The sequence below is a fragment of the Carcharhinus amblyrhynchos genome, chromosome 6 (assembly GCF_965287045.1).
Source record: "Carcharhinus amblyrhynchos chromosome 6, sCarAmb.v2.hapA, whole genome shotgun sequence".
NCBI classification, from domain to species: Eukaryota; Metazoa; Chordata; class Chondrichthyes; order Carcharhiniformes; family Carcharhinidae; genus Carcharhinus; species Carcharhinus amblyrhynchos.
In genome coordinates, this window is record NC_137329.1 from 104,872,120 (window position 1) to 104,886,514 (window position 14,395).

Consider the following 14,395-nt stretch of genomic DNA (forward strand, 5'->3'; position numbering starts at 1 on the left):
GAATACAGATTGCCTTCTGCACGTCATCGCAAAGGATTTCTGTTGCTGTAACAATCTGCCAAATCAGTTTTAAAATATATGGTGTTTTTCAGTCAGTCTGTACAATTTCCAATTCCAATTCCCTTCCTGCATCTAGTAGGAGAAGCAATGATCAAGTGCTATTGTCAAACACTCGTCTATTAATCCAGAAACTTTGTTAATATTCTGGGGACCCAGGTTTGAACCCTACCATGGCAGGTGGTGGAATTTGAATTCAATAAAAAAAAATCTGGAATTAATGAAACCATTGTTGATTGTTGGAAAAACCCATCTGGTTCACTAATGTCCTTTAGGGAAGGAAATCGACTGTCCTTACCCAACTTAGCGTACATGTGACTCCAGAACCACAGCAACGCGGTTTACTCTCAACTGCCCTCCAAGGGCAATTACTGATGGGCAATAAATGCTAGCCAGCCAGCTACATCCATGTCCCACGAATGAATAAAAGAAACCTAGCTAATAATTCCCAGAACAGGTTGTTAGTCGCCAAGCCCTTATAGCTTGAAGGGTGTCATTCCACATCAAACATGACTGACCAGGACACTCTCCTACACTTACCACAAGCCATTGGTATGTTTGGAAGGATTTGCAGGTTGACGCTCAACCTGTTTGGCGACATTATGAATGCACCTCCCTTGGCCATCAAGTTCTCAGATGGGACTCAAACCCAGGATGCCTGGCTCACAGGCAGGGATGCTACCCACTGTGCCACAAGACCTCCAGTTTGTAGAGTTGGATGTTATTATGTGTGGCTTTCAGTTTACAGTATAAATTGTAGTTAGTATTAAACATTGACTATTAACATTGACTAGGCAATTTTACCCACAAGGAATAGAATTGGAATGTAAGAATGGAAATGTAACATCAAGGAAATCAGTTTGGAATTATGGGTGAGCTACATCTTTGGGGGGAATGTAGATGGCCATGTGTGCTTGAAATCATCAACACGGTTATGCAGGGTTTCATTGCAAAACCCAACAATTATCCAACAGATTCATCAAACAAAATGAAGGAGCAGCGCTCCGAGAGCTCTTGATTCCATATAAACCTGTTGGACTTTAACCTGGTGTTGTGAGACTTCTCACTCTCTCTGGATGACAGCATTCATGCTTCCACCTCTGCCTCTTGAACAATGCCATTGTTATTGAATCAGTCAGCAGCTCAAAGTTCTGTGGCCCATTCTGAAGGTCCAGAACTCTGGCCAGTTGTAAGGCCGCCTGCGGACTCTGTGAAAGTAGGACATAACTCTTTAATCTGTGTTTGATGCTCTCTCCACTCACATTGTCTGTACCCTTAAGACTTGATTACCTGTAAAGACTCGCATTCCAACCATTATTTTGTAAATTGAGTTTGTGTCTTTATATGCCGTGTTTGTGAATAGAACTCCCACTCACCTGACGAAGGGGCAGCGCTCCGAAAGCTATTGGCTTTTGCAACCAAATAAACCTGTTGGACTTTAACCTGGGTGTTGTGAGACTTCTTAAAATAGCAATCTGCCATCAACCATGCTGCAGTCACTGGGATACTGCATTGCGTAGGGATGCTAGGCCAGGAACAGGCACCTAGAAGATGGTTCAGTTTTTTATGTGTTATTGGATAAAATTGTTCTGCAGAAGTTTTGAATCATGCAATTGTGTCTTCATAAGGGAATCTCAGCAAGCCTTGTGGACAGCAGATGAATATGCTGTCTTGTTCCTTAAATCAGAGGTACCTGTATATCTGAACCTTTACTGGCCTCTGTGGATAACCTTAACCAGTACAGGAATTGAACTCGTGCTATTGGCGTCACTCCATATCACAAATCAGCTGCCCAACCAACTGAGCTAACTGACCCTCTAACAGATCTTCAATCCCCCTCTTCGTCTATCCTACCTCCTGAGACATTGTTATAATTATGAGGTTTTATAAGAGTATGTTTTGGGACGGTGTCTTTAACTGGGGTGAAATGAAGGGGATCATGTGGCATGTTTTGAATGCCTGAGGAGGCTGTTAAAGATCAAACGAAAGGCCGTGTTATTTTGCTGGAAAGCCTTCCTACTTCTGCTTCCACCCACAGTTCCCAACTTCACCTCTCGGTTATGTTATAGAGCACGAGGGATGGCAATTATACCCCCCCCCCCCCCCACCCCACCCCACACACCGTAACTACAACAGACTTTAATACACAAGGCAGGAAACTCCTCTAACTTTGCTGTAATGATGCAGGAATGCTCCCTTCCAAGGCCAGCAAGTCATTAAAACTCCTTTATGATCACATCATATTACTTTCACAAAACTTACGTGAGCAATCATTAGTTAAAAACACCTCAGCTACATTGGAAATCAGGCTCCCTGAGTCACACTTGTGAGTGGTGGCTTGAGGAGTTGAGTGCATGTTCAGCAGTGAGCGAACACTGGACTGTACACAGTTGAAGTTTGCTGAAATGCATCAATCAGCTAGAGAAGCTGTTTGATGTCCTTATCTGCCTATTGTCAAAGCTTCCAGCATATGCATGGCACGCTCGCTGTGGCCCTGTTCCAAACTGTGATCTGCATGTTTGGAGTTTTGCAACAAATTGAAAAAAAAACTGGTGTTCAATTTATATCCCGGTTATTTCTACATGCATGACCTAATCATGGAGCTAAACCATGTCTCTATGTCCTGTTAATAAAAATTCTCTTGATATGTGAGACTCTAAGCGGTCACGTATATTTCATCATAAATATCTTGTTCGGTCACATTTGAAACCTAATGACCAGCTCTGAAGAGCAAACACATGTAGTTATTTCACTTGTAGTATAAATAGAGCATTCAGTGCGCTATACACAGTATAAGTATCCATTATTCTATTGTGGAATATCATTTCACCCTATTCAGGAGAAAGATCTTCCGAACTCACTCATAACTTAATCATTCATGAATTATGTGGTTTTTAACTCATGAACTAGCTGGGTGGCAAGTCAATCTGTTAATTCTTTAGCAACAAGACAGCAGCAGAATGCAATTAGCTCTACCATACATTCTGAATTAGGATACAGCTTGTGGTAATATCCTGGGATCACTATGAAGTTATAATCCATCTTTGAAGTTTAAAAAGACATGGATATCATTCGGTTATCATTCATTTGGTGTATTTTTAAGGGTTGATCATTCAATTTAAAACTTACAAAAACAGCACAGTAATGATTAAAGGTCAAATAACAGTCTTTATTTCCAGAGTTTCAGTTGTCTAAAAGTTTATCTTTAGATTATGTGTAAGTCTTGTTTTGGATGTTGAGATGTGGCTTTGCCTATGTCCAGTTATACATTGAAGTCTCTCATTCCAGGATCTGCCTGTAACATTGATCAAGTTTGATATTCCGATTATGAAAGTTATTTGGATTAAAACAGTAACCTATGGAAATTTCAATTGCAGGATTTGGCGTGGAAACTTTTGGCTACCTCAGGGTCAGATTCATTGGCTGGAATTCTCAGATTGCTCATGCCCCACCATTGCTGCAAGCAAGATTGGAGAATTTGGCGCTCAGCCAAATCACCGTTCACTGCAGCAGGACCAGAAAATCCCGTTGGTGTGAACATCCAGATGATTCCCACAATTTGGGGTGGCACAGTGGTTAGCACTGCTGCCTCACAGTGCTAGGTCCCCTGGTTCAATTCCAGCCTCGGATCACTGTCTATGTGGAGTTTGTACATTCTCCCCGTGTCTGCATGGGTTTACTCCGAGTGCTCCAGTTTCCTCCCACAGTCCAAAAATGTGCGGTTTAAGTGGATTGGTCATTGCTAAATTGACCCTAGTGTCAGGGGGATTAACAGGGTAAATATGTGGAGTTACAGGAATAGGGCCTGGGTGGAATTGTGGTCAGTACAGACTCGATGGACCGAACGGCCTCCTTCTACACTGTAGGGATTCTATGACTCTTTATATGTCATTCAGCTGTCTTGTGCCAACAATCTGACATTATGAACCAAAATATATACTGACGAGTGAATGTATAATCTTATTATGATTTGATAGAAATGAATATGGAGAGGCCACAGCCTAGTGGGATTATCCCTAGACTATTAATCTAGAAACTCAGCTAATGTTCTAGAGGCTAGGTTCGAATCCTGCCACAGCAGATGGTGGAATTTTAATTCAATAAAAATGATCTGGAATTGAGAACCTACTGATGACCATGAAACCATTGTCAATTGTTGGAAAAAACCCTTCTAGTTCACAAATGTCCTTTAGGGAAGGAAATCTGCCACCCTTACCTGGCCTGGCCTACATGTGACTCCAGCAATGTGGTTGACTCTCAACTGCCCTCGGGCAACTAGGGATAGGCAACAAATGCTGACCAGCCAGCAACATCCACGTCTCACGAATGAACAAAAAAAAAATAAGGAGATGAGGCTGGTTGGGGGGGGAATTTGTGGCTCAAGCTGGGTAAAGTTCCCCAAAAGAATGTAAAATCAAAATAACACTTTAAATTTGCACTTAAATTGTTTTTGGATTTTGCTGTAACATATATTTTACTCACGTATCATTATCTTCATGTGCGCTGTGCCTGAAGACAGGTCCTGGGATTATAATCTTCCCCATGTCTGTCATTTTCCAACAACTTCCTTCAATTTTCAAGCCACATTCAGCATTGATATTCCTTCCACTTCCTGTATTCCCCTGAAATCTTGCCCCTGCAGTGCCTCTTACTGATCTGTTTCCTCTTAAGATGTGTCCTGCTTAGCTCTCGCTACCTTTTCCAAATTAGATTCAGCAAATTTCTTTGTCTGTTCGCTCCTCTCAGCACTGCATTATTTGTTACTTTCTCAGTCAAACCGGTCCTTTCTCTTCTCTTCCAATCCCACATTTTGAAGCTTTTTAGCAAGTTGGTCTCTTTTTGTAAGCCTCACATTTCCGTGAAAAACAACATCCAAACCTAATTCATCACTTCTGGTTAGCAACTATATTTCAATGTTAAACACAGCCTTTCCCACTACTATCCTTGTTCTTATTTATTTATTCATCTTCCGTCTGACAATATTATACTTCCTAAATACTTGAATTCTTGCCCCTGTTCTAATTTTTCATTTTATGATTATTTCTTGTTAATTTTGAGACACTTTGATTTTGCCAATGTTCACTCTTATTCTAAAGTTCCCAGCTGCTGTTGCTAGTCATAGAATCCCTACAGTGCAGAAGGAGGCCATTTGGCCCATCGAATCTGTACTGACCACAATACTATCCTATTCCCGTAGCCTCACACATTTACACTGATACGCCCCCCCCACCGCCGGTCAATTCTAGCATAGCCAATCAACCTAACCTGCACAGTAGGAGGAAATTGGAGCACCCGGAGGAATCCCACGCAGAAATGGGAAGAAATTACAAACTCCACATAGACAGTGACCAAGGCTGGAATTAAACCTGGGTTCCTGGCGCTGTGAAGCAGCAGTGCTAACCACTATGCCACCATCTGTCTACTAGTTCTTGTCATTCCTCTTCTGTGCTTGCTACAAGTACTTGTCATCTGCAAATCTAATTGGTCTTATCATTTGTGACCTCACCCCAAATATCTTAATACCAGATTCTGTGTCCTTGATCCATCTTAGTATGCCAATTGCTACTCTCATCCATTTCTCTCCCTGGAATTCAGAACGGAAGAACATAAGAATTGGAGCAGGATTAAGTATTTGAACCTGCTTTGAACCTGCTTCACCATTCAAGAAGATTGTGGTTGATCTGATTGTGGCCTTAATTCCAATTTTATGCCTGCACCCCCATCAACCATTGCCAATCAAAATAATTGTCAATTAAGGCTCATTATGTATGCTTGGCTGACAGCCCAGACTCCCATGTAATGACAATATTTATTGATACCGGCACAGAGAAGGGAAAACTCTGCTTCATTGGCAAGTTTATGATGTTATAAAAAACAATTTTTCTTTGACCAATGACTCAAATATTTATTTGCAGAGGATAAAGCAAAATCAAGTACTTGTAGCTTCTGTTATTGGTTGATGTGTTTATAAGGTTGTAGCAACAGCAGTTATTTTTAAAGGAAATTATGAATGGTTTTTTAAGCAATTCTACATATGCCATTGTTACTAGTTGTCCATTGGTCCATTGGTATTTGGGCAGCAAGTGCCATGGATGGAGAGGAAGAGTATGAACAGCCATGGAGGTGGTTGAGGGTTCATGGGTTGGCTTGGAGGGAGATTGTGGAGTGGGTGGGACATTGAGTGGGGTGTGAGTGGTGAGGGCTTGAATATATAAAATACAAGCAAACGACTGGACCGCCTCTGATCTGCTTCTGGGGTCAATGGGCCTGATTTTATCCTACCCTAACTTGGCAGAGTGAAAAGTGGGTCTGAATGGGGCCCGTTCTATTAAGGTATTCCTGGGTTAGGGGGTTTCCTGATTCAAGCTACACACTTTGGCAGCAAAATCCAGGTGATTCATGTACGAGGGCACCTGGGTCCCTTCGTATTGCAGCATTCTGCACTGGCCATCTCCTATGAAGATCTGTGCTTCCCCACCCATGCTCTTTGTTTCAATTATTACCACAGCCCTCAATGCATGGCCATTCAGACTAATTGCACAAACATCAAAACATTGACATGTCTTTGGCTTCTGTCTTGGGTTGATCATTATTTTCTGCATGAAGTCCTGTGGCCATGCTCCTGATAAATAAATATCTTTGCAGTTTAGAGAACATTGTTACATTCCTTCTACGTTTTTAATCGGCTCTGTAGTTCTTTCCTCTATTTCAGCTGCTTTTTCATTTTTTATATCTCATTTATCACTGCTCTTCTTTCACCCTTTAGCATTTCTGGTTCAATGAAATTGATGTCAACATGTCAACACCGTTCCTCTAGCTCAATTATTTCAGTTTTTCATTTTTTCTGCATACTTCTTCAATATGTTCCTTCCATCTGTCCTTTATTTCATCAGGATTTGTTAATAAAAAACTCTCTATTGCTGTTCATTTTATTCATTTATGCTGAGTGTCACTAATCTCCTTTGCTTTTATATACTCAAGGGCTACATTCCTGAGCTGATCCAATTCTTAACATACATCACAACTAATCTCTTAACCATCGTTCTTTTGCTTTTACTGTTTCTTTTTGTAACTTGTTAACCAAGGATCTGTATTTCAGCTTTCCTCCTTGCCTGTCTTTTCAAGCTAGTGCTTTGTTAACTTTCTTTACAATGTTTCATTTAGCTTCTGCAAATTTCACCATTTTCTGCGCATTCCTCCTTGGGTGACCTCTGCAATTGTCTGATAGATTTGAGGTTTTCTCAACTTGCTTGATTGAAAGGGTGGATGAGCTACCTGATCATGACACCATGATCCAGGAAGCCATTCAGGCAGGAGGAGAAAAAGGAATGAAGTGATGAAGGAGATAGTATGGTGAGGGAGATTGGCACTATTCTCTACAGCAAAGAACAGGAGCCTAGATGGCTGTGTTGCCTACCCAATGATGTGGATATGCCGGCGTTGGACTGGAGTAAACACAGTAAAAAGTCTGACAACACCAGGTTTAAGTCCAACTGATTTATTTGATAGTAAACTCACAAGCTTTCAGGGTTTGTCCCTTCGTCAGGTGAATGGAGAGTTCTGGCCTCAGACAGAGCATATAAAGCACCGACAGTTTACAGATTACTGATTAGAATGCGAATCTTTACACATAACCTGCTGTTCAAGTCCTAAAGCGGCCGACAATGTGAGTGGCTCTCACATTGTCGGCCGCTTTAGGACTTGAACAGCAGGTTAGATGTAAAGATTCGCACTCTAATCAGTAATCTGTAAACTGTCGGTGCTTTATATGCTCTGTCTGAGGCCAGAACTCTCCATTCACCTGACGAAGGGACAAACCCCAAAAGCTTGTGAGTTTACTATCAAATAAATCAGTTGGACTTAAACCTGGTGCTGTCAGACTTTTTACTTTGCCTACCCAATGCCAGGATATCTGCTCAGGGCTGAAGAGGAACTTGTAGTGGGAGGAGGAGGATCCAGTGGTGGTGGTCCACATAGGTGTCAATGACAGAGTTAGAACTAGAAAAGAGATCCTGCATAGAGAATATGCAGAATATTCTAGGCACCAAATTGAAAAGCATAACCTCAATGGGTATAATCTCTAGATTATTACCTGGGACACATACAATTGGCATAGGTTATAGAAAATTAGAGGGATGATCAAAGACTGGAGTTGGAGAAGTGAATTCCTACACCCCTCCTTTTGCGGGGCACTAGCATCAGTATTGTGAAACATGGGGGCTGCATCATTGAAATGGTCTATACCTGAACCGTGCTGGAACCAGTATTCTTGTGAACCACATAGCTAAGGATCGTCCTTACAGGACAAAGATGAGGAGAATTTTTTCCTCCCAGAGAGCTGTGGGACTTTGGAACTCTTTGCCTCAGAAGGCAGCAGAAGTGGGATCATTGAATATTTGCAAGGTGAAGATGAATAGATTCTTGGTGGGAAAGAGAATCAAAGTTATTGGGAGTTGATGGGGAATGTGGAACTCACCCCAAACAGAATAGCCAAGATCTTATTGAATGGTGGAGAAGGCTTAGTGGGCCGAATGACCTACTTCCGCTCCTGTTTCTATTTTCCTAAAGTATCAGGACCCTGCAATAAAAACTTGTGAAGTGGCTACAAAATACGTAAACTGAAATTTTCCAATCACCAGCAATAATGGAGTTTCATTTTTCTAGGAAAATCGCCAATTTTATATTCTCATTATTTTTTATACCTGTTAATATGACTGGCTTTAGTAACACTGTTAAATAGTGGTTCACTCTGCAATTTGTGCAATATTTCTGTTACACGTACAGTGGATAGTACAGTGGATAGTACAGTGGCACTGTGGTTAGCACTGCTGCCTCACAGTGCCAGGGACCCTGATTCGAATCCTGGTTCAGGTCAGCGTCTGTGCAGAGTCTGCCCATGTCTGTGTGGGTTTTCTCCAGGCACTCTGAGTTTCCTCCCACAGTCTGAAATATGTGCTGGTTAGGTACATTGGTCATGCTAAATTCTCCCTGTGTACCCGAACGGACGCCAAAATATGGCGACTAGGAGATTTTGACAGGAACTTCATTGCAATGTTAATATAAGTTTACTTTTGATTCTAATAAATAATAAGTAAACTTTGAACAGTATTTTTTAAGCTTTTTTTTTGCAGACAACCTTTGTTATGATTCAGGCCAACCTTTGAAGATTTGTTTTACATTACAGTGCGTAGGGAAGCAAAATAATATTTCTGGTCAGCAGGCAGCAAGTATCTCCTTTCAAAGTTTCAGATTTTGTAGGACAAAGAAAGAAGGCCATAAATATCTCCTTTGTTGACCAGCTTATGTTGCGCTGGAAATTTGCCATACTTATGCTGATGAATTTGCTAAACTGAATACAAATGTACTTGTGAGCAGAAAGTTAGCAAATTGCTGTTGGAGATCAAATAGTTTGCCTCAATATAAAAACAATCCTGTTTCTAATTCAGGATAGCTGCAGTAATGATGGATGCGCCTGATAAAATGGTTCCAAAAGAAACATAATTTATGCATTGTCTTCCAGTTCTTCATACGCTGGCTCTTCCACCCTTGTGCTTTGACCGTTACATAGAACTGAAAACTACCAGCAGCAGGATAAAGGTGGAAAGCTCAATCTCTCCTCTGAAGCTTGAAGATCCGGACAATGAAAGTGGGATGAAACAGTAAGGCAAACACAAAGAATAGCAATAATATTTTGGTCTTGTAAATAATGCTTCTTTGAGGTGTGATCCTTTTCATGTGCTTTTATTTGGAACATAATTAATGTTGTAACCTTTAAAGGTTCCACCATTTGTGAAATGAAGGGCCAGGCAAATAGCAGCTTCTGTGCACAATAATTAGAAGCAAAAACTGAAGAAGCTTTAAATTCTCAGCAAATCAGACTGTATTTGTGGAGAGTGAAACAGTGTTAACACTTTAGGTAATGAACTTTCATCAGAACTGATAAAGAGCTGCATTTGATCACAGGAGGTGGGCCTTAATGCAGGAATAGTTACGCAACTTCTTCCAATACAGAAAGGTCCTTGATCCGCATGATCCCTTGTATTGCTAAATTGAAATAGCTCTGATATTTCCTCGGTGAAATAAGTTGCAATTCTTTTTATTCATTCGTGGGACGTGGGCATCACTGGCTTGCCAGCATTTATTTCCCATCTGTAGTTGCCCTTGAGAAGGTGGTGGTGAGCTGCCTTTTTGAAATGCTGTAACAACTGAATGGCTTGCTAGGCCATTTCAGAGAGTCAACCACATTGCCATAGTTCTGAAGCCACATGTAGGCCAGATCAGGTAAGGATGGCAGATTTCCTTCCCTAAAGGACATTAATGAACCAGATAGGCTCTTCAGCCTCCCCTTAAATGTATCCAAACTATTCATTTCAGCTGCTCCCTGCAGGAGAGAGTTCCACATTCACACCCTTTCTTCTGAAATCACTATTTAGTTTCTTAGTGCAACGTAGGTTTACCAGAATGATATTTGGACTCCACAGTTTAAATTATGAAGAGGGATTACTCAAACTGTTTTCCCTGGACTTTACAAAGACAAGAGTGATTTGATAAATGTTTTCAAGATGTTAAAGGGAAGAAAAAGTGTAGAAACAGAAAAAGTATTTCCAATGGCTGGGGAGTCTAGGAAAACAGGGCATTGTCCAAAAATAAGATCCAATTCTTTCTGGAATGAAATTGTGTATAGAAACACTTCTATGTGCAAAGCAATGTATAAGTTTGGAGCTCTCTTCCACAAAGGCAATGTGGTGGTAGATCAATTGTGAATTATGGACTGGTAGGCTTTTGTGAACAGAAGTTATTAAGGATACAGGGCAAAAGTCAGTGTATAAGTTTGGGCCTTCGTCACATAATGAATAGTCAGTTAGATTTGAGCAACTAAAAGGTCTTCTCCTATTTTAGATCCTATCTCACACATAACCTTGCTGATAATAATTTGTCACTTACATACCCATACTTCTTGTTTTCCAATGCATTATTGCAAAGTGTGGCAGTGCTCCTCAGCGTGACCAACCGTCCCAAATGGAGGGGCATCTGCAAATTTACAACATGTACTTATGATTCCAAAGATTAAACCATTAATATAAATTGTGAACAACACTACAGTTATCGCAACACTGATCTTTTTGGGACCCTACTTCCCACCTTCTGCCACTGTGGCTAGTACATTTTTACTCATGCTCTTTCCTTTCTGTTTAGCAGCCAGCGAATTATCTGTTCTGCTCCCAGTCCCCAGACGCTGCATGTTGTGACCTTCATCATTACTGTAACATTTTGTAACTTATTGAAGGCCTTTTGGAAATCTAGATTCATTCCATCTCTGCTCCTTCAATGACATAGGTCTTGCAATACCTTCCCTTTTGAAATTCATTTTGACTATACATTATTATATTTTTGGTGAAGATTGATCCAGTCTCTGTTCTCTCTCCACAGATGTTGTCAGACCAGCTGAGGTTTTCTGTTTTTGTGTGATTGTATTTTTGGTTTCTAGATTTCTTTTCTATTTCCTTCTTTAGTAGAGATTCCATTATTTTTCCCAATCCTAATGTTAAGCTGAGTGGCTAATCGTTCTTTGAACAAGTTCTGTCTGTTCTTTGACACATGTATAATGTTAAAAATACAATGCATCATTTTCAAACCAATTATTAACTATATGTAATAGCACCACTGCTACCAGTTGAAAATACAAACCATTAACTTTAACTGGTGTGAAAATTAGAAGACGTCACTCTGATTGCGATATATTTTTGTGGCATAATTAAGAAAGCTTTATGCTGAGCCTTACTGTCTGTTACCTGATCAGGCCATGGTTTATGGAAAACATTTGTGCCAACATTTTCCATTGTCCAATGTTGCAAATCCTACTTTACGTATAGAAATTGTCAAAATAATCTTGCCAGCAAAAAATATTTCCTATGGACATTCAGTCTTTGGCTTGAGGGCCAAAGAGCCTGTTCCTGTCTTGTAATTTTCTTTGTTCTGTGCAATTTCTTTTCTTGTAAAACTCTCTGTTGCGATTTGAAGATGAGCTTTATTTTTAGCACCGATTAATATTGATGCCTATTTCTAGTTTCAACTTTTTAAAAAATGGTTAATGCTAGACCTATTTTATCACGGTTTGTTCTTTCCTAGATTCTCTACCTTTTCGGAAAGATCACAGACTGTTCCAATAGAAGGCCTCTCTGCAATTCTCAAAGTGTATGTTTTAGTGACATCACTGTCTCCATTACGGGCATTCATTCATTCAACAGGGCTGGTCCAAAGTGAGCCCAACAAGAAATTCTTTGTTACTAAGGTATGAATGTTTATAGTTTGACTGCATATGGAATTGTGGCTATGTTAGGGATCTTTCAGCCTGGCTAAACTCATAGAATAACACGCTTCAAAAATGTATTTAACAATTTGATTGCAGTGGCAAATTCTCCAGTGTCTGCTCGACTGTAAACGATTACAGAGCATTTTTGTAATTGCTGCAATTGGTATAATTGTTTTCCTTTAAATTTATGCTGAGTTAAATTGGATGTTATAGTGATCTTTGCTCAAGGCTGTACTCTGTGATGTTTGAGCTTTCTCAAATATCGACTAGCCTGGTGGCCTGCTAAAGAAAAATAATTGTCTGAACGTAAACTTTGTCATTTATTGGTTACTCCTGATTCCACAACATTATTATCCTTTTTTTAAAAAATGTTTTACTATATTCCCAAAGCCAGTGCTCAGAATGGACCGGGCAAACCCATTTCTATTCCCTCCTGCCTCCCAAAAACCAAATCCAAATCTAATTAAATCCAATTCAAGATCCCCCACAATGGAGACAAATAAGATCCAAGCCAGCAAGATGAAGTGTCACACCCCATCCTGGGCGGCACAGTGGTTAGCACTGCTGCCTCACAGCGCCAGGGATCCGGGTTCGATTCTTGGCTTGGGTTACTGTCTATATGGAGTTTGCACAATCTCCCTGAATTTCCTCTGGGTGCTCCGGTTTCCTCCCACAGTCCTAAGATGTGCAGGTAGGTGGATTGGCCATGCTAAATTGACCTCTAATGCCAAGGGGATTAGAGAGTAAATACATTGGGTTACGGGGATAGGGCATGGGTAGAATTTGTGGTCAGTGCAGACTAGATAGGTCAAAAAGTCTCCTTCTGCGCTATAGGAATTCTATGATCCAAAGCTTGATCCCAGCCACAAGGCCGAGAAGCTTGTTATCACTCACTTTGTTGCATGAAAAGAACTTAAAGTTAATGGTGAAATTTAGCTATCAAAATCTGATACTTTAGCTTCACTTTCTTACCCTTTTTGATTGTTGTTGTTGATTATTTTGAGTTGCAAAGTGAAATTCTCATGGCAATTATGCCACTTACAAAGGTAGGGGAGTATAACATTATTCACTTCTGTTGCAAGAATAGAAATGAAGAATATTTTTTAAGAAGTGTGGAACTCCTAAATGTTGATTTTCAGAGACTTGGATGTTGCTCATACAAGGAACAGCAGTCAGGAAGACAAATGGCATGTTAACATTTACTGTAAGGGGATTTGACAACAAGGATATAGAAGTAGACAAAACCTCGTACTGTGTGCAGTTTCAGCCCCCACATTTAAGGAAGGATATACTTGCAATAGAGGCGGTACAGTGAAGGTTCCGTAAAGTTTAAAGTTTATTAGTGTCACAAATATGCTTATATTAACTCTACAGTGAAGTTACAGTGAAAATCCCCCAGTCGCCACACTCCAGTGCCTGTTCAGGTACACTGAGGGAGAATTTAGCATGGCCAATGCACCTAACCAGTACGTCTTTCAGATTGTGGGAGGAAACAGGAACACTGGGAGGAAACCCACGCAGACACTGGTAGAACATGCAGACTCTGCACAGACAGTGAGCCAAGCCGGGAATTGACCCAGACCCATGGCGCTGTGAGGCAGCAGTGCTAACCACTGTGTATTGTGCCGGTTCCTTGAATGCGAGGCTGAATAAATTGGGCCTTTACTCTCTGGAGTTTTGAAGAACGAGGGGGGGTAATCTCATGGAAATGTACAAGATTCTGACAGGGTTTGACAGGCGAGATACTGGTTGTTGGGAGGTTGATTCCGTGGCTGGATTAATGTGGGACATGGGAGTGCAGTCTCAGGATAAGGATCCAATCATTTTGGACTGTGTGAGGAGAATTTTCTTCACTGAAAGCTACATCAATGAGGAAGACAAATGGCATGTGAACATCTTCAGAGTCTTCAGAATTCAAAGGGTTGTGAATGAACTGAGATCAACTCTGTAAGGCTGAGATAGACAGATTTTTGGTATTGAGGAGCAGTTGGAGAAGTGGCGTTGAGGCAGGAGATCAGCCATGAT

General features: G+C 40.7%; 1 protein-coding gene across 1 annotated transcript in view; it reads left to right on the plus strand.

Moving 5' to 3' along the window:
* The window catches only part of cped1 (cadherin-like and PC-esterase domain containing 1), a 222,056-nt gene that overhangs the window by 56,637 nt on the left and 151,024 nt on the right, over positions 1 to 14,395 (plus strand). The window contains exons 5-6 of the mRNA XM_080191117.1: positions 9,578 to 9,716; positions 12,187 to 12,349. Coding sequence (XP_080047243.1) covers positions 9,578 to 9,716; positions 12,187 to 12,349 — 302 coding nt within the window. The remainder of the gene's footprint in view (positions 1 to 9,577; positions 9,717 to 12,186; positions 12,350 to 14,395) is intronic.